This window comes from Lacerta agilis, chromosome 12 (genome assembly GCF_009819535.1).
Source record: "Lacerta agilis isolate rLacAgi1 chromosome 12, rLacAgi1.pri, whole genome shotgun sequence".
Taxonomy (NCBI): domain Eukaryota; kingdom Metazoa; phylum Chordata; class Lepidosauria; order Squamata; family Lacertidae; genus Lacerta; species Lacerta agilis.
The window spans coordinates 50,684,100-50,706,183 of record NC_046323.1 but is presented as its reverse complement, the minus strand read 5'-3'; the positions used below and the strand labels follow the sequence as shown (position 1 = coordinate 50,706,183).

The following is a 22,084-nucleotide window of genomic DNA, read 5'->3' as shown; positions in this document are numbered from 1 at the left end:
CTGAATTGCCCAGGGGCCAAGGAGGATCATGCTTTTTATTTTACAAAGAGAAAAGGGGGTGTTGAAAGGACCCCACTCAGCAGCTGAGCAGCAACAGATTGGGAGAGAGATAAGAGTCCCCGGCTCCCTTTCAGCCCCGCCCTCTTGCCCAGGCCTCCATTGTTGAATATGCTGCAGAGGGAGGTTGTTTGTTTCCCCCAGCAACATGTGACTAGCTGATTGGATTATCTGTCTGGAAACTGTAGAAAAGGCTCCCTTGCCTTTAGAAGCTGCAGAAATGTGAGTTGAACCCCCTTTGCAAAAGGAGCTTTGCTTTTCCCCCTTTGCAAAACAAGCTGCAAAACTTTTAGCTGATCCTTAAAAAACCAGGGCTTTTCCCTTTGCAGAAAAAAACTGCAAAACATTTAGCTGATCCTCAAAAAAACCAGGGCTTTTCCCTTTGCAAAAAAAAGCTGCAAAACTTTTAGCTGATCCTCAAAAAACCAGGGCTTTTCGCTTTGCAAAAAAAGCTGCAAAACTTTTAGCTGATCCTCAAAAAGGGGGGCTTTTAGAGGAGGAAAACCATAAAAATATTTTTTCCCTTGTTTCCTCCTCTAAAAACGAGGTGCGCCCTATGGTCCGGTGCACCCTATGGAGCGAAAAATATGGTAGCCGACTGTATTGTACATCGCCCCAACCTCTTTGAGGAGGAAGGGTGATATATAAATATAATAAACAAGAACAGTTCTAGATTCTCCTTCATTCAGGATATCGGAGAAGCACATGGCCTGAGGTAGCTCCACAAATGTGTTCCCAGTAGATGCAGAAATGACCAGATCTTAAATTTTATTCCCTTTATTATTTTTAGCTGTCTGCTGAGTGGGGCATTCCAGAGGTTCCAGAGTTCCATGGAGAATCAGTTTCAGAGGATGAATATAAAAAGAAGCTGAGGTGGGCACTGCATGAAGGTCCTTCCTGTAAGAGAGGTCCAATTCCATTTGTCTCTACGGGTGGGGTTATGTTATCCATGAACTCTCCACTTTTATTCTGAATTAAAAACCAGTCTTGGGGCCATTCCAGAGGGCTGTGTCCAGCTAACACCCACTGAAATGAATGGAACTAAACCAGTCATGCCTATTAATTTAAGTGGGTCTACTCTCGCTAGTGCTGGATACAACCCAAATTGTGCTCTCAATCCAGACTGGGGCAATACACCAGTTTCCTGCCAACCCCCCCCCCCTTCCCAGATGCTAGTTATAGTGGAAGGCACCATTTTATGGGCTGGAACTGGAGCTACTTCCCTAATGTGTGAGATTCACCGATTTTCTCTTTCCACCAGCCTCATTATTCAGGACTTGCTGAACACTGAGGAGGAGTTTGTCAAGGACCTAGAGTTCCTCCAGACGCACCACATTCAGTTCACCGAGACCTGCCCTGTCATCCCTGTGGCTCTTTCCAGTCAGAAGCTCATTATCTTCAGGAACATCACCGATATTACCCACTTCCATTCCATGTACGTATAACTGGGGGGGGGGGGGGGACTGCATGGTCAGTGAGACAGAGGCCCAACTAGCAGTACATGTCTGAACCAATAGGCATTTTTCTAGAGGACAAGCCACTTTGGGAGGAGGCAGTTTGGCAACTCAGGGAAATGCTACATATGATTTTAAAAAACCACAAATCAATACATTGATGGGGCTCTTTCCTGTGAAACCCTCCAGCTTCTTTCTCTGTTTTTATTGCTCTGCGAAGACTTGGCTTTTTAAGGTGGAGGCTGACTAGACTATGGGTTGTTCCATACTTCTGCTTGTCCAGCTGCTTCCCCCTAGGAAAACTTGCTTTTTACTGCTGAATCGGAGCAAACGTCAATTGGGTTTTCTATGGATTGATGCTTGCTCTCATTCAGAGGTGAAGAGTGGTAAAGAGTGGGTTTTCTCTGGGGCAAGCAGCTGGGCAAACCACTCGGGGCCCATGCTTTCTAGCCATGGGACAAGCAAAGTGTTTTATCCATTGCTATGTTGGAGGGGAGTAAAGGAAACTTTTGTGGCTCAGTGCAGTTGTGCTCAAGTGGGGGTGCCAACTTGAATAAAATATTGGGGGGGGGCAAGTCAGCTCCATCCCGTATAATTGATCACATGACATGGTGCACACACCATTTGAATGGCAATGCCCATCAACTTTTTTGGGGGGGCAGCCCCCTCAAACATTTTATTGGGGGAGGGGACGCCCCTAGGAGTTGGCTCCTATGTGCTCAGGTTCTGCTTGTAGGCATCTGGTTGGGCACTGTGGGAACAGGATGCGGGACTACGTGGACCTTTGGCCTGATCCACCAGCCAGGCTTTTCTTATGTTTTGTGTGCTATTAGTTTAAGGCTGGATTTTTATGAATATTATAACTGTTGTTTCCATTTGCGGTTAGCTGCTTTGAGTTTTCTTTTGGAAATAAAAGAATAGTATTTTGTTAGTGAATTCATTTGCAACTGTATTGTGCTTATTATGTCAGCAGTGCTGTAAAAAAACTGTGTGTATTCTGTCGGTAGGAATGATTCCAACCAGAGTTTGGTTGTTATGGCCTTATCCTTCTGCCTCTCATGACCCTTCCCCCCACAGGACATTCTTCCCAGAGCTTCAGAAATGTGACACTGATGACGACGTGGCTATGTGCTTCATCAAGAATGAGGGGGAATTTGACAGGTACATCCAGTACCTGGTGGGCCGTATACAGGCTGAATCTGTCGTCGTCAGCAAAACTGTTCAGGAGTTCTATAAGGTAAATATTGCTGGCTACTATAATGCCAGCAATATTCCCTCTGGGAAACACATTTGAGTATTTGATTGTATCATCTGTTGAATATATAGGGATTAACTTCTGGGTCATGTTTTTGAGTAGTTCAGTAGACCTACAGGTATTCAGCATACATGGAGCTTCAGACATCTCTCTCTCTCTCTCTCTCTCTCTCTCTCTCTCTCTCTCACACACACACACACACACACACACACACACACACACCTACCTACCTCATCCGGCCCCACTCAGCTTCATGGCTGGGATAGCTGTCCCATGTCCAGTACCATTAACTCCATTCACTGCACAACCCTATTATAACAGTATTAGTGGATTAATTTAATTGTCAGGCAAGAGATTCTTCAAACCAGATTTAGGCTTGAGTACTAACCTTGCATTGAAACCTGCCTGAATTCTTCACCTATGTGTATGTTTTCACTTGCACGTTACTGCAAAGGAGAGTGTTCCGCTTCCTAAAAACAAGCCCGTAAACTTGTTGTGTTTCTTTGTTCACACCAAAGGCCCTGACAGATACATACTGCAACTGATCAGTACATTAGTACAGAGGCTTAAAATTTCAAATCTTGCAGCATAGCAAAATAAAATAAAATACAGGGAGATGAAAGAACAAACTTGAATTCAAATTAGATATCTGTTTCTCTGCTGAAGCTCACACCTATTTAATCTTATTCATTTTCTCTCTCACTCTCTGCTGCTTGCCAGATGTTTGCAAAGCAGCCAAGACTTTTAAATGGTGATATGAGTTCTGACAGTCTGAAAAATCTTTACCCTTCCCCCCCTCTTGTGCAGCGATATATAGAGAGAACATATTCTGAGGACTCATCTCAGCCCCCAGTGCTTCCTCTGCAGCACTATCTAGAGAGACCGATAAACAGGATCCAGAAGTATCAAACTGTAATTAAGGTCAGAAGCATTTCCTTTTAATTCTTGGTGTCATTGTTTTGGGTGGGTGTGGGTGTGGGTAGGCAAATATTTCTCTCTCTTACCTTGACTTGACACCTGTTTATTACTTTGGTTTCACCGAGATTATTCACAATTTAGTCCTCGTCAGCTTGTTTCTGGTTCAGCATTGATCACAATCTAAGCCAGTTTACCAAATTCCTGAGGCCTGAACAACTCCCAGGGGCAAACCAGTAAGATTAACGAAACCTTACAAATTAGACAGATTAATGGAGGGAAAGGATATTGATGACTACTAGCCATGATGACTATAGGTGAAACTCGAAAAATTAGAATATCGTGGAAAGGTTCATTTATTTCAGTAATTCAACTTAAAAGGTGAAACTAATATATGAGATAGACTCATGACATGCAAAGCGAGATATGTCAAGCCTTTATTTGTTATAATTGTGATGATTATGGCGTACAGCTGATGAGAACCCCAAATTAACAACTGGACTTCTCCGCAACCCTTCCCCTCTGCAGGGAGGTGGGACCAATTCGGATGGTCCGCCCCCGCCACTTAATGGATCCAAATGGTTTCCAGAGAGTGGTAGGGGATACTTTATCCCATGTTGATGGCCTTTCAGCCGATTCCCTGGTGGCCCGCTGGAATGTGGAGCTAACCAGGGCTATTGACTGTTTGGCTCCGAAGCGCCCTCTCCGGTTGCATGGAGCCCGGACAGCCCCGTGGTTTTCCCCGGAGCTGAGGGCGATGAAACAATCGTTGAGACGGCTAGAGCGCCGGTGGCAGAAAACCCATTCTGAATCCGACCGAACACAGGTTAGAGCTCAACGTCGAGCCTACCAAGTGGCGATAGCGACGGCGAAGAAGACTTTCTTCACCGCCTCTATTGCATCTGCGGAAAATAGCAGCAGGAGACTCTTTCAGGTGGTTCGGAATCTATCGGAGCCACCTTCGTCATCGGGGCCTGGTAGGGACCCCAAGATCTCCTGCAATGCGTTTGCAAAGTTTTTTGCAGATAAAATCGCTCAGATTCGGAAAGAGATAGACTCCACCGTGGGAGCAGGGCCAGGGCGGGAGAGTGCCAGAGTCCTGTCTAGTCCAGTTGCGTGGGATCAATTTCAGTCTGTTACCTCCGAGGATGTGGACAGGCTGCTTGGACGAGTGAAACCAACCACCTGTCTCCTTGATCCTTGCCCATCCTGGCTTATAAAAGCTAGCCAGGAGGGGCTGGGCGATGGGCTGCGCGGGGTGGTGAATGCTTCCCTCTGTGAGGGAGCCTTCCCAGCCCCGCTGAAAGAGGCGGTCATTAAACCGCTTCTTAAAAAAACATCTTTAGACCCGGCCAATATGGCCAACTATCGCCCAGTCTCAAATCTACCATTCTTGGGCAAGGTGATTGAGAGGGTGGTTGCTGAACAACTCCAGGCACGCCTGGAAGAAGCGGACCATTTGGATCCCTTCCAATCGGGATTCAGGCCTCACCATGGGACTGAAACCGCCTTGGTCGCGCTGGTCGATGATCTCCGGCGGGCTAGGGACAAAGGTGAGAGCTGTTTCCTAGTTCTGCTGGATCTCTCAGCGGCCTTTGACACCATCGACCATAACATCCTTCTAGACCGGCTAGAGGGGTTGGGAGCTGGAGGCACTGTTATACAGTGGTTCCGCTCCTTCCTCCTGGGCCGTGTTCAGAAAGTGGTGGTGGGGGATGAGTGTTCAGACCCCTGGGCTCTCACTTGTGGGGTGCCTCAGGGTTCTGTCCTCTCCCCCATGCTTTTTAATATCTATATGAAGCCGCTGGGAGAGATCATCAGGGGGTTTGGGCTGGGTGTTCATCAGTATGCGGATGATACCCAGCTCTACCTCTCTTTCAAATCAGAACCAGTGAAGGCCGTGAAGGTCCTGTGTGAGTGCCTGGAGGCGGTTGGAGGATGGATGGCGGCTAACAGATTGAGGTTGAATCCTGACAAGACAGAAGTACTGTTCTTGGGGGACAGGAGGAGGGCAGGTGTGGAGGATTCCCTGGTCCTGAATGGGGTAACTGTGCCCCTGAAGGACCAGGTGCGCAGCCTGGGAGTCATTTTGGACTCACAGCTGTCCATGGAAGCGCAGGTTAATTCTGTATCCAGGGCAGCTGTCTACCAGCTCCACCTGGTACGCAGGCTGAGACCCTACCTGCCCGCGGACTGTCTCACCAAAGTGGTGCATGCTCTGGTTATCTCCCGCTTGGACTACTGCAATGCGCTCTATGTGGGGCTGCCTTTGAAGGTGACCCGGAAACTGCAATTAATCCAAAATGCGGCAGCTAGACTGGTGACTGGGAGTGGCCGCCGAGACCACATAACACCGGTCCTGAGAGATCTGCATTGGCTCCCAGTACGTTTCCGAGCACAATTCAAAGTGTTGGTGCTGACCTTTAAAGCCCTAAACGGCCTCGGTCCTGTATACCTGAAGGAGCGTCTCCACCCCCATCATTCAGCCCGGACACTGAGATCCAGCGCCGAGGGCCTTCTGTCTGTTCCCTCACTGCGAGAAGCAAAACTACAGGGAACCAGGCAGAGGGCCTTCTCGGTAGTGGCGCCCGCCCTGTGGAACGCCCTCCCATCACAGGTCAGGGAAATAAACAACTACCTGACATTCAGAAAAAACCTGAAGGCAGCCCTTTTTAGGGAAGTTTTTAATGTTTGATATTGTTGTATTTGGTTTCTGTTGGAAGCCGCCCAGAGTGGCTGGGGAAATCCAGCCAGATGGGCGGGGTACAAATAATAAATATTATTATTATTATTATTATTATCACAATTATAACAAACAAAGGCTTGGCATATCTCGCTTTGCATGCCATGAGTCTATCTCATATATTAAACCCCAGTAGCTAATGAAAACAATTGCTTACATAAATGGACTTTTCCACGATATTCTAATTTTTTGAGTTTCGCCTGTATGCTCTGCCTCCACAGTTGGAGGCAGTAGCGCTTCTAAATACCAGTTGCTGGAAACCACGAGAGGGCAAAGTTTGTTCATGCTCAGAACCTGTTTCTGGGCTTCCCATAGGCATTAGGTTGGTCACTGTGAGATCAGGATGCTGGACTAGATGGACCACTGGCCTGATTCAGCATGCTTGTCTTACATTCTTATATTATTACAAAGTGCCAAGCTTTCTCTTTGCCACAGGGAAAGCTAGCAAACAAATCTGCACCCGTCAATTCATAGAATCATAGATTTGTAGAGTTGGAAGGGACCCCAAGGCTCATCTAGTCCAACTCCCTGAAATGCAGGAATTTGCAACTGTCCCATTTGGGGATTGAACTTGAAACCTTGGCATTATCAGCACCACACTCTAAGCCAGCAGTTCCCAAACTTTTTGAGTCGCAGAGCACTTTTCAGGAGAAAATATTGTCACGGAACACTATTGTCACCCTTATGCCAAAGGCATAAGGTGGGAGGAAACGTGAGCTTTTAATAAGCAATAGAAACTTTCCAGATAATTCTGGAAAAGCGTCAAAGCTAACAATCAGATCTGAAAGCGTGGCAAAGTTCTCACAGAGGAGACCAGGTTAGTGTGGTACGGGTGAGTTTCTCTGTCTGTGTGCTTAAATGATGTTCTTGATGTTTTGCGGGGTTCCGAGAAGGTGCTGCTGGGCAAAGCTGGCGTGATGCCGGACATTCACTTTGGTCTATAATACTTGCTATCTACACTGCTTCACAGCATACTGCTGGAGATAAATAATTTCTACCCAATATTTACCTATACACAGTTCATGGCCACACAAATTCACAGTTTTGAGATCTTGTCGCATTTATTTAATTTATTTTTCGTTCCAATCTCTTTGCGGAGCACTTGGAGATGCTTCACAGAGTACCAAGTGCTCCACAGAGCACAGTTCTTGCTCTAACCAATTGAGTTATCCCGCCAAACATCCATCAGAGAGGAGAGAAGCGTGGGGTGTGCTCTTGAAAAAGTGCAAGTTGTTTTTTTCACATTCATTGGGATCTCCTAGAATTCTTTTTTTCCAGTTAAATAAATGATATTAGTGATTTGTTAGAAGATGTCTTAGTTGAAAGTATTCATAAACTGGTTGACACAAATCATGCTGGTGGTGCAATTTTATGTATTCGCAGGAGCTAATTCGAAACAAAGCAAGGAACAGTCAAAACTGTGCGCTGCTGGAGCAGGCTTATGCTATTGTGTCTGCACTCAACAGACGAGCAGAAAACAACCTACACGTGTCTCTCATTGAGAACTATCCAGGCACCCTAGAAATCCTAGGGGAGCCCATCCGACAGGTACTGGAAGGCAAAGAGTCTCGTTCTGATCAAGTCAACACATGTCTAATAGATATCAGAGAGTTGTGTTTATTATATATTTTGGCTCCTCGCATTGAGCCACCAGAGATGCTGGATTTATATTAATTGTTGCTCTAAGCTCTTTGCTTTGACAAGGTTAATGCCCATTGCTTTGAGGAACAACCCTGTATCAAACAAGTATTTTTCAGTTATTTCCTAGATTATGAGAAAGTTCACATTTTTTTCAATCCTGCTGGCTACTATTGCTTCCTCTATCCACTGCTGCTTCTCCCTCTTCTTCTTATTGCTTCTGGTTTGATTAGTGCAGAGTTTTTCAACCTTTTTGACTCCATGGCTCCCTTGACCAACTACATTCTTTCTGTGGCACCCCAGTTATGTCACCCCTTGCCTGAAGAGCTGGCAGCCTCTCACCCTGTTTCGAACACCCTCCCTTGTGGAGTGTTCTTTCAGCATCTTCTCCTTTCCCTTCTCCTTGGGAGTCCTTGGGGCAGCCGCTGCTGCCACCTTTGGTGTCTGAGCCACCCCACGCCACCCCAAAGAGAGGTGCCTCCTCACACTGCCCTAGAGGGGCCTGTGACTTGTCTGTCCATTCCCAACAGCAAGGGCTGGCAGACTGGCTGGCTGGGGCTTCCTCGCCCGCTTGCTTGCTTGCTTACTCCAAGACCGTCTCATCTCCTGGCAACTAGCACCCTCCTTACCAGCCACAGAGGCACCATTCGCCTGGGGAACTTGTAGTCAGTGCTGCTGCAACAAACAGCTGTACAAGCCTTTGGGATGCAGAAATGCAAGAGGGCATCAGAGGAGAGAGGGAAGGAAAGAGGGACAGAGGCCAGTGTTACCTGCGGCACCCCTGACCACCATTCAAAGCACCCCAGGGTGCCACAGCACACTGGTTGAAAACCACTGGATTCATGTTATGGGCAATTCCAACCTATCAGGGATCATATAGTGACCGTCATGACATAGCAAATCTATATAGCAAATCAGTTCTGGTGATAGGAGATAGTCACTGAGGGCAGGCAAAATCAACTGAAAGTGAGGGCTTCCTGAAAATGTGACTCACGAAGCAATCACCTGAAAATTGCTGAAGGAAAACAATACTTTTGGTAATAAAATAAAAAAGCCCCCTCCTTTTGGCTGAGCTCTGCTTTTTATAACATACACTTCGTTATTTACCTAGTGTATTATATTTTTGAAATTAGCACAATTGATGCATGCACATCAGTATTTATGTATTATTATATCTATTTGTCACTACATTTTTTGGTCTCAAATTGACTTAACATTTAAAAATAAACGTTCGAGTGCTATTCAGACACCTAATTATATAGACAGTGCATATATTTTCTGTCCATGCTCACATAGGAAAAATGTCTTGTGGAAGGTAACCATGAGTATATAAGGGGAACCTCACGTGTTCCTGCTTGAGTTTAAGACATAGAGCTTTTCATCTTTTTCAGACTGAGTTGGTTGCCGCTTGTCTTCTGGCTTCTGCAAAAGGTGTGAGATCTAAATCCCTACAATGAATAGAATAGTATCCAGGATGACAATGGGTTTTGCCTCTGCTGCAGAATGTAGGGGTAGGGTGGAGTTTTGGAGAACAAAACGAAGCACCAAAACGAAACATTATATGGAGCACAAGTAGAATTGCCCAGAGAAGGAGGGTTCTGGTCAGCAAAAGACCAACTTGGCTAAATTTTGCTTTTCATTCCAGGGCCAGTTCATTGTTTGGGAAGGGGCACCTGGTGCCAGAATGGCTTGGAAGGGTCACAAGAGACATGTCTTCCTCTTCAAGAATTATATCTTGGTTTGCAAGCCAAAACGAGACACCAAGACAGATACTTACAGCTACATCTTCAAGAATATGATGAAGGTTTGACCATTAGGTTCTTTATTTGACGACAAGATTCCCACTTCCTCTCCCTTTACCTGCCCAGGTCAAGCTGTCTGCCAGGAAAACATTGCATTGCTCTTTACAGTAGCATTTAATTTCAAATATCATAGTAGCAAGAAAGAAAAAAGCAAGAAGGGAAAAAAATTATAATAGTAAGGTAAATTGTGCATTAAATTGCATATATCAGTGAAAACAGCATACCAAAATGCCTTATTTCAGGGGGAAATGCTTTGCAAAGACATGTATTTAGAGAAAATTGCAAACAAACATGTATAATAGGAGGAATCTGCAGTAAAATGCTGATGGCTTTTTGTGAAAATTCCCTCCCTTTCCCCCTCCTGATGCAATCCTTTAAAAAAAAAAAACCTCTATAGCAATAGTAAAAATAACAATAGTAAAAGAAAAAAGATCCAATTGATACTTTTTTTGCTCATTTGTTTTTACTGTCACTATTTGCTAAGGGAGAGAACCACAGCAAAATAAGGAAGGGCTAAAACTCCACTCCTACATGCTGTGGTCTCAATCCTGATCACTTCCCTGACGTGATTTAATTTTTAAAACAAAACACAGTCACATTTCATCAAATAACACCTTTAAACTAATGCGTCTGTAGGTCCTTAGTGCATAGATTGAGCTTGAGGCCTCATAGATTATCATCTATGCCTCTTTATGTTCTGCAATAAATGAGAAGATATTTCAAATGGCCTTTAACATCGCCCTCTGACTACCCAGCTACCAAACATAGACGTGAATGATCTTGTGGAAGGAGATGACCGGGCCTTTGAGATTTGGCATGAGCGGGAAGACTCAGTCCGCAAGTATCTGTTTCAAGCCAGGACCGTCATCATCAAGAACTCTTGGTTGAAGGAAATCTGTGGCATTCAGCAACGCATCAGCCTCCCTGTATGGGGTAAGTACAACTGACTCTGTGCCACGTCTGCACTGGCTGATATTCCCCTTCTTCAGCTTTTCCTTATCCAGCTTTCCAGTGAGTAGCACTTATTTTAAATCTGTTCACTTTCAGATCCGCCAGAGTTTGAGGAAGAACTGGCTGACTGTACCGCTGAACTTGGTGAAACTGTCAAATTAGCCTGCAGAGTAACAGGCACACCCAAACCAGGTGTCAGCTGGTATAAAGGTATAACCAGTGCGGGTTAAGCATTCTAACCTTCCTATAATGTTGGTCAAAATCGATCTCCAAATTTTATTTGGTTTGACCTTTCAGCAACAATACTAAAGTGGTCAAAGAATCCGTTTCCTACCCTAAATGCAGCAACTATGATTGCTGAAGGCCATTTTCTTTGCTTAATTTTGAAGATGGCAAACCTGTGGAGGTGGATCCCCATCACATCATCATTGAAGACCCTGATGGCTCCTGCACATTGATCCTTGACAACCTGACGGGTGTTGATTCCGGGCAATACATGTGCTTTGCTGCAAGCCCAGCTGGCAATGCCAGCACCCTGGGAAAGATCCTTGTCCAAGGTAAACATTATTTCAGTGTCAAATAGGACTAAACGCCTGCCTGCTGAGCACCACGCACTAAACCACCGAGCAGTAGAGAGATGTTGTTGTGCTTAATTTCATTTGCCTTGTTACCTTTACCCGTGGACCTCCCATTTGCTTTGCTCTTTGGCCTGGTTTGCATGGCACATGAAAGCAAATCTTAGTCTTTGCAAGAATGTGTGGGTTCCTGGAGTACCCACTTATACAAACTTAGTTGGTCTCTAAGGTACTACTGGAAGGAATTTATTTGTTTGTTTGTTTATTTTGTTTTGACTATGGCAGACCAACATGGCTACCTACCTGTAACTGGGTTCCTGGAGTGGAGCTTACAGCTGCTTTACTCCTGTCTGGTTCTTTTTGCTCTCCAATCACTCTGTGCTAAGCCAGGTTTCATTTTAGCATGTTGTCCAAACCAGGATGTGTGGTTAAGGTCTTTCCTCAGTAACCAGTGTTGTACCATGGATGATCTGAGCTCTGGACCACAGCTTTTCATATACAGATAGATAGACAGACAGTGTTCTTTACTAATTAAAACCCACCTGTTCCTAACTCAGTATATGTCTTCGGGATCAGGTTTTCGGAGAAGCTGCCTTTCCCCTTATATCCTATCCCTCCCCCCCCCCCCCCGTGATAAAGGGAACTGTTACAGGGACGCGGGTGGCGCTGTGGTCTAAACCACTGAGCCTTGGGCTTGCCGTTCGGAAGGTTGGCAGTTCGAATCCCTGCGACGGGGTGAGCTCCCATTGCTCGGTCCCAGCTCCTGCCAACCTAGCAGTTCGAAAGCACGTCAAAGTGCAAGTAGATAAATAGGTACCGCTCCGGCGGGAAGGTAAACGGCGTTTCCGTGCGCTGCTCTGGTTTCGCCAGAAGCGGCTTAGTCATGCTGGCCACATGACCCGGAAAAACTGTCTGCGGACAAACGTCGGTTCCCTTGGCCAGTAAAGCGATGGAGCCTTATTTGCCCCTACGGGTTCCCATTGTTGCGCCCGGTGAGAAAACATGGAAGCAGAAAAAAACACCTGAGGCTTCTGGCTTCAGAGAGAGAAAGATTTAATTTCTGCATGCAGAGGTACTTCGGTGTTTAGATAGCCAAGCAAGTACAAAAGTTAGTCAGTTTACCAGCAGTTCTTATACAGTTTTCCAACTCATTCCCCCCACCTTTGGAATCTCAACCTAAAAGTGGGTGCACGCAAGTAGGGTCAGGGGTTATTGTATACAGGAATAGAGGGGGACCTTGGTCTGATGTTCATCAGAGTCACGCTGTCTAGAGACCTTGGTCTGCAGCCCATCATTACACGCATTGTCTATACCTTGCTGACACGGGTAACCTCCTACCCTAATACAATGTTTTAGAATCCTTGAGAGGCCTCTCCAACCCCTATATTTTGTCTATGCTTTTAGCTGGATTTTAGCTGGGTAATACGTCATTCTGTGATAAGGGATTCTCGTCCTTCTTTCTAGCAGGCTATCTATCCTGCTTTACCTTCCTGTGTTTTGGTGACTTTAGACCTTCTTTATTATCTGAAATGCTTAGCAGAGCAGGACATTCAGAAAGAACACTAATGGGTCTTCAGGTTTTTAGGTGAAAGTGGAATGGCAAGCCTCTCACTTAACTGCATTTAGTTTTTGGGATGCTAAAATCCCTTTTGTAAGAGGGAGCCTTTTTTAACAGTACTGACCAGCTCACAATAAGAATTATACAAAAGATATAAACTTATACCATAGCAGGCTTCAGCTAAATATTTGCAAATATAAAAACTATAATTTGGTCACCTCATTCTCCAGCGAGATGAGCGCCGCAACTCTAGAGTTGTACGTGACTGGACTTAACTGTCAGGGGTCCTTCACCTTTACCTTTTTAAAGGGAACTGTTACTCAAGCACATGTTTTTACCATCATGGCACCAGTCTGCTAAAATTATCTTCCCCTGGCAGTGAAGCTTTTGAGGTTTTTGACATTTGAAAACCGTGTTCTCCCGAATTTGGCAGCGGTGCTAACCCCATTTACACGGGAGTAAGCCCTGCTGAGTTCATGGGGCTTACTTCTGAGCAGACAGATTGCACTTTTAGTCTAAACCCGTGTAACCATGGCTGCCTGTGATCGACTAGGCTTCATGAAGCAGTGCAGGACATCCAGTCCATGCCTTCTATCATGTGGTTTCAGACTTCATCAGGTTTCTCTCTTCTTTCTAGTGCCTCCCCGGTTTGTAAACAAGGTTAAGCATGCATACTATGCCGATGGTGAAGATGCACAGTTTACATGTACCATTGAAGGAGCACCTTATCCACAGATCAGGTAAGTAAGGAAACCACATTCAGTTCCCTCTCTGCAACTGGTGGTGTGATTTCCATTTCTGGCCTCTAAGGAGCATGTGGGTTGTAGGAGTTTTGGCTCCAATTTCCAATGGAATTCTCTGTCATCTCTACTTCTGGGATGTCATCCCACGATGCTATATCTTATTGTGGTCTACTAGCTCTCAATTTTTCTTTCCCCAACAGGTGGTATAAAGATGGAGATCTGTTGACAGACCCAAATAAACACCAAAGCTTTAGTGAACCCCGGAGTGGTGTAATAGTTCTTGTAATAAAAAATGCCTGCAAGGATGATGTGGGGTTCTATGAATGTGAGGTGAGCAGCTCATAGCTTTCTGAATTTGTTTCCATTATTGTTGCGACGCAGGAATTTAGTTTAGATGGCAGAGGTAAAAATGGTCTTCTGTAGACTGATCTGGGAGTGAGCCATATTGAAGTCAGTAGGATTTAGAGCCAAAATTAAAAGATGCATGGGGAGATGCATAAAAAGTTAAGTCACTTGGGGGGTTGGAGGAGATTGTAGCACTACAGGATTTTGTTTTGTTTGTTTTGTCCTGTCCCCCCCATTCTATTATTCCCAATGTGTGCTCTGTTGAGGGAAACATACAAGTCCCATACATTAAAATATAGTCAAAACAAAATAAAAAAAATAAAAATTTCCTTCCAGTAGCACCTTAGAGACCAACTAAGTTTGTTCTTGGTATGAGCTTTCGTGTGCATGCACACTTTTTCAGATACACTGAAACAGAAGTCACCAGACCCTTATATATAGTGAGATATACTGTTTTGACTATGGCAGACCAACACGGCTACCTACCTGTAATCAAAATATAGGACAGAGAAAAGGAGTTTAAACCTCTTCTTCCAATTTCATGACCCTAATCTCTCCACCCCCAGGGATGGATTTTGGTAATCTTTGGTAATATGGTGCCCTGACACACAGGAGTTAGTTTTATCTTCTTTATCCAGAAATTCTCATGCATTCTAACTGAAATTGCACACTTTCCTTTAGCTGGTAAACAGATTAGGGACAGCAAAGAGCGGTGCTCAGCTTTACCACCAGAGTGCAGCAGCACTGGCTCAAGAGAGGAGGCCGGATCAAGCCATTACAATTGAAGGTATGGCTGGGTTTGTTTGTTTTTTCAGCTCTGTGGTAATGCCATTAAATCCCTGTTGCCATGAAGTCATGCTCCGAAGTACTGTCTTACCTCAGAAGCGGTTATGTTCATATTACTTGCCTGAGTGCACAGATTTTCTTGATAGCATAACTGTTCCGTGTGAAGCATTTCACCTTATTGTTGCTCTGCACATTGAGCACAGAAGGCTGTTTGAGGTAGGAACAGGGGAAAGTGACAGATTTTGATTAATATGGAAGAGCTCGGAATCTATGGTGTGTCAGCTCTGAAGGTAGATTGCTGTGTAAGAACCATTGAGGAAAGTCAACAGAAGTTAGAACAGGGTGGCCAAAGTAGCAGCCTCCAGAGGTTGCTGAACTACAACTCCCATCAGCCTTAGCTAGCTTGACCAATGGTCAGAGATTATGGAAGTTGGAAGTCCAGCAACATCTGGAGGAAATCGCTTTGGCTACCCCGAGTTGAAAGCATGTCACCATCAGCCCAGTATGTTGTCACTGACATCATTCTTATGATATATAGTACATGATATATAGTACATGTATAGTACATCCTAGAGAATCTTACTCAATTTCTGTCATACATGATTGAGACTTGTGACTCTCACTCTGAGACTCCCCTGGATGTGCTGTTGTTGTTGTTGCTGCCTTTGACATATTCCTGAGGTGATGTACAACAAATAATGAAAACAGCAAAAAGCCTGTTTAAAACCGGTGCAAAAAATAGCAGAAGGCGAAATTAAAAAGCAATGCAAAGTGGCAGAGACCTGTTCATCCAGCTGGTAACTAAATAACTAAAACTCTTGCTCCATCAAACTCTAACGCTCCACAATACGAATGTGTGCTCAAGTGCAATCAACATGCACCAACTTAGCAAATAAGCAGTGCTGTCAAGTATCCCGTTTTCCCCGGGATTCTCCCTTATTTCAAGCAGTTTCCCGCTGCTCTCCCTTATTTTTTATTTCCCTTAAATTTCCCGTTTTTAATGGAAGCAGCTCCTCCCCTGCTGGCCAGGGACTGGGTGGGAAGACCTCACCTACTTGGAGAGAAAAGCCTCAGTCCTCAAAGCAAGTGGGAGCCGTTTCCCGTGCTTACAGGGGGGTGTATTCCTCCCCCTGCATCAGCCCCTATCCGTTGCCGCCAAGCCCCTCAGCCAGCCAATAGGGTCAGCTGACGGGCGGATCCTGGCTGCCTTTGAGCAGCTGCTGCTTCCTGTCCTGTTTTGATGGGATCAGACAAGAAGACGATGGGGCTCCATCGCGCGGAGCACATGGCTGCCCTCCTCTTTGCTGCCTGCCCTCCTCTTTGCTCCGCTCCGAGCCCGAGGCCGCTTGGAGTTTACATTGCTGCTCCGCCCACTTTTGCTTCTGGCTCCGCCCACCACTGACATGTGACTGTCCCCGGGATAGGTGAGACTGCTGATCCCTTATTTTCAAAACCGAAACTTGACAGCTATGCAAATAAGGAATGACTGTAATATCCATCAGTTAATGTGCCATGTTCCTTGTGAGAGGTTTGGCTCAGTTCTCATATCTGAAGTGAATTTTCAAAAGCCCACCCTGATTCACCACCTGAGGCAAAATGGGAATTTCTGCCCTGCCACTGTGCTGCACTTCTGCTGCTGCCGCACTCTGGTTCTTGCAGAATTCAGCAGGAGCCGCGATGCTCCTGCAAGTGTTGCCCCTCACTTGGCTTCTCCGCCCGAGTGTGGGGAAGATGAGTAGCAACACTCTGCACCACAACACCTCTCGGTGGTGGTGTCAGTGGGGCACCCCATAAGATACCTCTGTATTATCCCCATATTACTGATTAGGCTCCCTCTGGAGGAGGATGGCTTGCCTAGGACCACCTACTGAATTTATGGCTGCAGTAACATTTTACACTGGGGGTTAGGGCTCCGTATCTGCAAGCTTAGTGGGGCTATGTAGTGAGAGCCACTGCTGAATACCTGCACCAATTAGGTTGAGAGCAGCATATGACCTCTGCTGACCTTCCAAAGAAGCCTCTTCTTCCTCTTGGGCCACCACCATTGCTAGCAGACTGGAGTGCTCAGAAACTCCTCTATACTCTCTGTGTGATTTCTGTCCAGCTTTCGCTGCCTCTCGGTGGAGGAGACTTCAGAATTCTCAACAGGCCTTTGCTCACTTGCCTGACTGGGCTGGTTTTCCACAGCAAGTATTACAGGGCAGGGAATTCGTTGCGATGTCCCAATCCAGAATATGTTCCTGACCGGGATCAGGACCCCACAGCACTTTTCTGAAAGCCAGCCATTTGTATGGCTCCCATGGTGCCCCTGAATGTGCTTTTTGACAGGAACACATTCTAGACCAGAGCTTCATGGCTGCCTCTTCTCCAAAATGTAGAATTTGCAGCCTGTTAAAAAGTGCCTATGAACAGCAGATCTCCCTCCTTCGCATAGAAGAATGCCTTGCCATTTTGTGATTATTTTGTTTTTTTAATCTTATTTTTAGTTGTATGGCGTCACGGCTGACGGGCTTCCATGTTTCACATAAACACCACACACTTCTCCTGGCGTTTTTAAGGCTTTTATTTACAGTATTTACAAGCGGTGATTAGTACTTCATGGTCACTCATCTGAATCACTCTGTTCAGATCTCTGTTGAGGTCTGTGTATCCCTTTCCCGCAAGACAGAAAATGGCGAACTCTCCCGCTCTTTCTTTTGTGCTTCCACTTTTCTGCTCGCCATGTGAGCGCTGGCCTTAACCTGCCCCCTGATTCTGACCCGGAACTTAACCCCTGTTGATCTTGCAACCTCCCCAGCTCTCTCTCTCTCTCTGTCTGTCTGTTCCCCTGGGCTGACTGCAGTAAATCTCTCTCTCTCATCTCCCTTGGGCATGCCTTCTCCTTCCTCCAACCCAGCATCTCCCCCCCTCCCTCTGGGAAACTTGAAACCTCTGGCTCGTCCCTGACATATGATGTGTGCTAGGCAGCTCGCATCTGTCCTGATTTCAAAAACAGCAGCATGCAGTGCCCTCTGGAGCAAGGCTGCACCCACCCATGGCATGCACTCTGCATATTGCATGATAACCTTTGGATCAGAATTTACAGGTCTACCCTGCAAAGCCTAAAGCACAGTTGCAACACGCTTTGACTGGTTGTCCGAATAAACTCTAGAAACATAAGGGTTTTCACTTGGCAAGGAAATGAGCCTACTTCATTATTACAATGGAAAGCTTTATTTTTGTCTCATCTCACTAGCTCTGTGGTTCTTCTTAGTACTAGTTGTTTTTTAATTGGTTCTTCATAAGTGCATTGGCAGATGATGATCGGTAGATATATTTTGGTGGCTCTTTAAAGAAAGTTTGGTTAAGGTGATCACACATTTCCTTCCCATATAGTTAATTTTGAACACATTTTTTTCTGTGGTCTATCTAGAATTGCAGATACTGTTATAACATAAAGGTAAAGGTAAAGGGACCCCTGACTATTAGGTCCAGTTGCGGGCGACTCTGGGGTTGTAGCGCTCATCTCGCTCTATAGGCTGAGGGAGCCGGCGTTTGTCCACAGACAGCTTCCGGGTCATGTGGCCAGCATGACTAAGCCGCTTCTGGTGAACCAGAGCAACGCACGGAAACGCCGTTATAACTGTTATAACATATGTGTCAGTTATTTATCCAGAAGCAGGGATTGGAGCTTTTGATTGTAATTCCTGACTGTTGGTTTGTTGTTTTAGTGACCATGGTAGTGGTTGTTTTCAAAACACAAATGCATGAGGATCTATTTAGATTTTTTGTTGGTCAGAATGTTTCAAATAACAGGCGTTTGGTGTTTAACTATTTTAACAGTGCCGGTCTTCAAAGTTGTTGATTCATTGTAAATAGATAAATGAATTGAAATATTTTTTTTCCTGGAGGGATAACTTACCTTACTTTTTCAGCTATGACTATCCTTTAAAATACAAATTATTGTAAATTTCATATTATGCATATTGGAAAATGTTTTCTTTCCCTCGACTAATACCCAACAGTTGAATTAATTTGGAAGTTTATGCCTAAAAGTATATTATTTGTCACCTATTCAAAACAGAAATAGCAATTCTTTTAGTTCTGTTGGTGTAACAAACTGGTGGAATGTACAATGGAGCTGACATTTTGTTTCCCTAGGTCATCCAGAGGATATATAATAAAGTCTGTTTGAAAACCACCTTCTGTGCAGCTCAAAGAATTCTGAGTTTTATTTTTCTTCACACACATCCATTGTATTGCCCTACATTGTGTGAATTAGCTGGCTTAACATTTTAACAAGGAAAGCCTGTAATATTGATTCTGGGGGCTAGCCTTCACACCTAACAGCTCTTAATGCGCTTATCAGGATCTTCTGCTTTGCAAAGCTAAATGTTGCCGCAATATCACAACCAAACATTTGAAGGTGGTTCTGAAAACCCTAGAAGAGAATGTCGGCTTCTTGGTGTTCATTTCCTGTTTTTCTTTCTGAAAATAGGATTTGGTCAGCCATATTGTATCTCCAAGAGTATGCTGGTACCATTTAATCACATTAAATGCAGCTCAAGCTAGAGAGAGCCTGAATAATCCAATGTTGATTATATTGGTGGCCAAGATCATAGTTAATGTTGCCACATGGGCTTTGTGCCCAGTCATGCTCACCAACAGTTTCCCATCTTGCGGTTGTGTCTGCTGAATTCACACAATGTGAAACACCAACGTGCCTAAGTTTCACTTACCGGTAATTCTGGGCGCTCATTTCTAACATCTGGACGTTTGCCTAAAACTATGTGCATAGCTGTTTACTGTCTTATGCTTTAAAAGCATCCAACAAATTCCACCCCAAATCCCTGTCTTTGCAAAGACACGTACAAATGTCTTGAATTTGCCTCTTTGGCACACAGATCTGCTTGCACTCAGCAGTTCGGTGTTGGAGAAGCCCACTGGGGCAAGGCTTGTACATGTGCTTTGCAAATATGGGAATGAGCCTGGGGTAACATGATAAATACCTTGAGTGGGTTATTTAAAACACATTAAGAAACTCAATAACCCTACAGAGCTTACTAACTCATTAAATCATTTGATGTAGTGTTTCTGCTTTGCTTAATTCCTGCTTCAAAGACATTGTACACATTTGTTTCTTAATAAAAAGCCAATATACAGACATAAGTAAGTTAAAAAATTCACCTTTTTTAAAAGAGAGAGAGAGAGAGAGAGAGAAAAAATTAACGTGCCTCCATTTAGTTATTCATTTAAAACATATTCCCCTTTCAGCTAAAATAAAAAGTGGCTTTGGTTTTGACAGACATTTTTAAAGTTCCGCTAGAGCAGTAAATTTTATTTTGGCCTGCAGATAGGGAGGATTGTGTGTGTGGAAAAAGGCCACCCTACCCTCACCAATGAATACATTTTACCTGCAGAGAAAGAGATTCATTTTGAGTTTCTGCTTAAAAAACTGACCTCCCCCCCCCCACAAAAAAACAAAACAAAAACAACCCCCCCCACATTGTCTTGGACTTATTTTCTTATGCATTCCTCCTTTTTGTTGAAAGGCTTTTGCTTGTGATCTGTAACTCCCCCTGTGGGAATCCTGTGGCCTCACTTCAGTGTAAATGATTTGAGGAGCTCACCCTTCAGGGATAAAATTACCCTAATCCTTTAAGCTATGCAATAAGTTCCCTTTCTCTTATTCAAAATGAGAAGTTGTGTAAGGGTTTTAATCTTATTTCCTTGCCCCAATTCAAAATACAAAAAAATGGACTCAGAAAGGGGAAAGATTGAAATTAAAATTACTTGTGCATGTTTTGAAGGCACATGATGCAGCAACCATGATGCAATTAAGGAAGTCTAGGTCTGGTCAATGCCTCAATGGGGGTGCTTATGAGCCCTGCCTATGCCACCTTGAGTTCCAGTGTGGAAGAAACATGGGATATAAATGTGCTAAATAAACAAACCATCATACATTCACTGCCAACCAAAACTGTTGACCGGTTAAGGAGTTTTAGGTTGTGATCCACAAATCAGTTAAATCACTGCACTTGCATATACACCGAATAAGGGCTTATGCACACTATACTTTTGCCCAGCTTTTCCCAGGCACAGGTCTGTACTTAAAGCTCTGTGTCCAAGTGCCCCTTTTTCAATGTCCCAGAGCTTTCCCCACAAAAAACCTGCTCTTTAAAACAGAAGCGCAACAAACGGCAGTTCAGGTTTTCTGCGGATTGGTGTTTGCTCCAATTCAGCTTTATAGAGCAGGTTTTTGAGGGGGAAACTCAGGGACAAAAGAAGAAGAAGAAAAGAGCACCCGGACATAGAATCGTAGAGTTGGAAGGGACAAACAGGGTCATCTAGTCCAACCCCCTGCGATGCAGGAATCTTTCGCCCAATGTGGGGCTCTAACCCATGACCCTGAGATTAAGAATCTACTGACTATGCCTGGAAAGCACAGAGGAAAGGTAAGTGTGGATAAGCCCTAACTTAACCTGCAGCATTGTTCATCCTCCAATCTACGACCAAACGCCTCGACTCCTTGTGTTTCTTCCCATCCCCATTCCTACCCCATGCTTTGTCCACAGAAGGACTGACATTAGAAACGAGAAATCCATCAGCATGGGTTGTAGGAGTGGAGTGGGGTGGGGAATAGGAACTAGTGTCTATATTTTGCATACCATGTTAGATCACCTGCTTGGAGTCTGGCTTATGCGTAGTGTATTGGGCTCCATAAATTGGCATGGCACGCCAACATTGCACAGGACGTTGGCCCCACTGGTTTCCAATGAGTTAAGCCAGTTTTAAGTGTAAAGTGCGTTGCCAATTTAAGTGATTTGTGGATCTGACTCTCGGAACCAGTAATGATTAGGGATATTAGAAATAACACTTGAAATAACCACAGAAATCAGTGATGGGATGGTGTATGTTGTTTTTGGTGTTTTTTTTTTTTTTACCTAAATCATTATTCTTTCCAATCAAGTTTTTTTTTCTTCTTGATTCACTTAACAAAGTTAATGTAATCTTTTCAGCTTTTTGCCTTTCTTTAACCCCATGCTGTTCATACTGTTTTCTTTGTAGTCACTGAGCAAGAGACTAAAGTACCCAAGAAAACCATCATCATGTAAGTGCTGATATTTTTTAACATTCGTGTTGTGATGTGCTGCCTCTGCATGTCCCAATAACAAGCCTGTGTTTATTGGCCATGCAAGTGTGACTCTTTCCCATCCCATCAGATCTTGTGGTATTTTTGTGTTATGAGAGAAGGAAGCAATAGGTTTTATGGGTGAGCAAAA

The 22,084-nt window shown here is 44.6% G+C and overlaps 1 protein-coding gene across 1 annotated transcript in view; it reads left to right on the top strand.

Annotated features, from left to right (window-relative positions):
• OBSCN (obscurin, cytoskeletal calmodulin and titin-interacting RhoGEF) overlaps positions 1-22,084 on the top strand; it is a 216,747-nt gene that overhangs the window by 138,461 nt on the left and 56,202 nt on the right. The window contains exons 79-91 of the mRNA XM_033166000.1: positions 848-930; positions 1,319-1,492; positions 2,589-2,748; positions 3,574-3,687; positions 7,808-7,972; positions 9,708-9,866; positions 10,620-10,797; positions 10,912-11,025; positions 11,205-11,372; positions 13,586-13,688; positions 13,892-14,021; positions 14,718-14,823; positions 21,870-21,912. Of these exons, the coding sequence (XP_033021891.1) occupies positions 848-930; positions 1,319-1,492; positions 2,589-2,748; positions 3,574-3,687; positions 7,808-7,972; positions 9,708-9,866; positions 10,620-10,797; positions 10,912-11,025; positions 11,205-11,372; positions 13,586-13,688; positions 13,892-14,021; positions 14,718-14,823; positions 21,870-21,912 (1,697 nt within the window). The remainder of the gene's footprint in view (positions 1-847; positions 931-1,318; positions 1,493-2,588; positions 2,749-3,573; positions 3,688-7,807; positions 7,973-9,707; positions 9,867-10,619; positions 10,798-10,911; positions 11,026-11,204; positions 11,373-13,585; positions 13,689-13,891; positions 14,022-14,717; positions 14,824-21,869; positions 21,913-22,084) is intronic.